The following is a 2,712-nucleotide window of genomic DNA, read 5'->3' as shown; positions in this document are numbered from 1 at the left end:
CTTAGAAACATAATTTTATATATATTCATTGTCCTCAATATGTAAATATCAGAACTTGGATTGAAATACAGGTTATCTGATTTCAGAGCTCCCCATAATCTTTCAGTGGACCATGCTCCACAGTACCATACTTTATTGAATTTAAGGTAATCATGATGTAAGTGGCTGAGCTATTTGAAAAAGGTAGACTTGTTCATTAGGGAGGAATTGAGGCAAATCCTTAGATACAGAAGTAAGTTCCATAGACGTGTTAGTTAGAACATGATATTTTAGAAAAAAAAAAACAGGAAGCAGAAGATATATTGTATATAATAGTTCCAGTTATTTATTGAACTAAAAGTATGTGTTTAGCATATACTCATTAAAATAGCTAGTTGATCTCACTGAATAGTTTCCAATATAATTTCTTTAAAGTATTTAAAATTTTCTCTAATTTTAGAGGACGTGTATATATAGTGAATTCTTATTTTTTTAAAGGTTCCTACAGAAAATTGGAAAAATACAGTACATTTCTAAAGAAGTACCATAAGAAGAAAAAGATAATGGTATAGTATTTATGTTTTGTTTTGTTTGTTTGTTTTGTTGAGACAAAGTCTCACTCTGTTGTCCAGGCTGGAGTGCAGTGGCATCATCATAGCTACTGCAGCCACCAACTCCTGGGCTCAAGCTATCCTCCTACCTCCGCCTACCCAATTGCTAGGATTCCAGGCATGAACCACCATGCCCAGCTGCTATTTATGTTTTTATCATCCTTAAAAAATTATGTTTTCACAGAAAGTATAAATGCTATAATTCAACAAATATGTACTGATAACATTTTTTAAAATCTTTTAGTTTTTTTGTCATCTGTCTATCATCTGTTTTTAAAATAGCTGGACTCATCTTTTCATGCTCTATATTAGAGTGCTGTATCTTCACATCACTATAAGTTATTGGAAGACTTAATGTATACATACTCTATCCTTTGGTTATTTAATAATTTATATTAAGTTCATTAAATATGAAATGTTTGATTTCAAATCAAAGGTGTAGCTTATTATATTTCAAACAAGAAGCAGAACAATTAATCAAAGTATGCACTTAAACTGTTGACAAAGTTTTGCCATCTTAACAGTAGCTTGTTTATGCCAGCAGGGAAGAAGCCTTGAGAGCAAGTGGTGATGAAATCGCCAAAGGCGTTTTCCACAGCTCTTTGAGAATAGAATATTTTTCCTTGCAATAAGTGGTCCAAATCCTGGAAGAAGTGGTAGTCAGTTGGTACAAAGTCTGGTGAATATGGTGGATGACAGAGTTTCCAAGTCCAGCCTCTGTAGTTGGAGCAGCGTTGTTTGTGCGACATGTGGTTGAGCATTGTCTTGCAAGAGGATTGGCCTGTCTCTACTGACCAATCTTGGCTGCTTAATAACAAGCATCTCTATTATTTCATCCAATTGAGTGCAGTAGACATCCACTGTAATCGATTGACCATGTTTCATGAAGCTGTAGTGGATAATACCAGCGCTGGACCACCAAACAGACACCGTTAGCTTTTTTTTTTTTTTTATGAATATTTGGTTTTGGACTGTGTTTCAGCACTTCATCTTTATCCAACCATTATGCTGAATGCTCGTGAGTGTCAAAAAGAAGTCATTTTTTATCACATGTAACAATACGGAGTAGAAATGGTTCGCCTTTATGGTGTGACAGCAAAGAAAGGTAAGATTCAAGACGGTTTCTCTTCTGATGTTCGTTTAATTCATGCGGAATCTATCTATCCATCTTCTTTACCTTCCTTATTTGTTTCAAATGGTCCAATATTGTTGCAATAGTAACATCAAACCTTGCTGCTAATTCACGCATAGGTTGAGATGGATTTGCTTCCGCTATAGCTTTCAGCTCATCATTATCCACCTTGGTGTCAGGTCTGCCCGCGCAGCTCATTTTCAAGTTTAAAATCACCAAAATGGAACTTCTCAAATCATCAACATTCTGTGCATTCATTAGCCACATCTTTCCCAAAGACTTCGTTGATATTTTCAGCTGTCTGCACTGCATTTGTTCCAGGATGGAACTCATATTCGAAAATAATGTGAATTTTTTACTCATCCATGGTTTCACAAAAATTAGTCTGAAAAAATTGACAGATAATCACAAGCAAAAACATGCATTTGCAAGACTGAAGGTATACCTTCACAATAAAAAAAAAATAAGGAGTGTCAAAGTGAAATGTCAGAGATGTCAACTGTCAAACTTAGTACTTTAGGAAATCAGACATTTCATATTTAATAAGCTAATGCCATCTCATATGTGGTAGTACAGGTCCTGTAATAGTCCTTTTCCTTCAGAAAAAAAAAGTTAACAATTCTTTCTGATGACTATTAAATTATTTTGTCAATATTTCAGAAATCTCTTTGAGATTTTGATTAAAATTGTAATAGGCTTTTGAATTACTTTTTAATACTTAGTCCTTTAAAAATACATTCTAAAATTATATATTATTAAAGCTATAAAGATTTTATGTGTCACCACTAGTCCAGTCACCTCATTTCATGTTATTTTCTAAATTTCAAAATAACTTTTGTTCTTTCTCGTGACTAAGGTAGTCATTTTAGAAAATTTTTAAAAGTAGGTAAATAGTATAAAGGGATTAACATTGTAATTCTATCATTTATAGATAAATCATGTATATCTCACTCTTTAGTTGTCACTTTCACTTTTCTTTTTTTAAGAAAA

General features: G+C 33.1%; 1 protein-coding gene across 1 annotated transcript in view; it reads left to right on the top strand.

Annotated features, from left to right (window-relative positions):
• Positions 1–2,712, top strand: part of FAM227B (family with sequence similarity 227, member B) — a 225,297-nt gene that overhangs the window by 28,475 nt on the left and 194,110 nt on the right. Inside the window, exon 4 of the mRNA XM_012649149.1 lies at positions 478–545. Within this exon, the coding sequence (XP_012504603.1) occupies positions 478–545 (68 nt within the window). The remainder of the gene's footprint in view (positions 1–477; positions 546–2,712) is intronic.

Source organism: Propithecus coquereli, unplaced genomic scaffold (assembly GCF_000956105.1).
Source record: "Propithecus coquereli isolate 6110/MARCELLA unplaced genomic scaffold, Pcoq_1.0 Scaffold3, whole genome shotgun sequence".
Taxonomy (NCBI): Eukaryota; Metazoa; Chordata; class Mammalia; order Primates; family Indriidae; genus Propithecus; species Propithecus coquereli.
The sequence above is the reverse complement of the archived record's forward strand: the minus strand, read 5'-3'. Positions and strand labels throughout refer to the sequence as shown.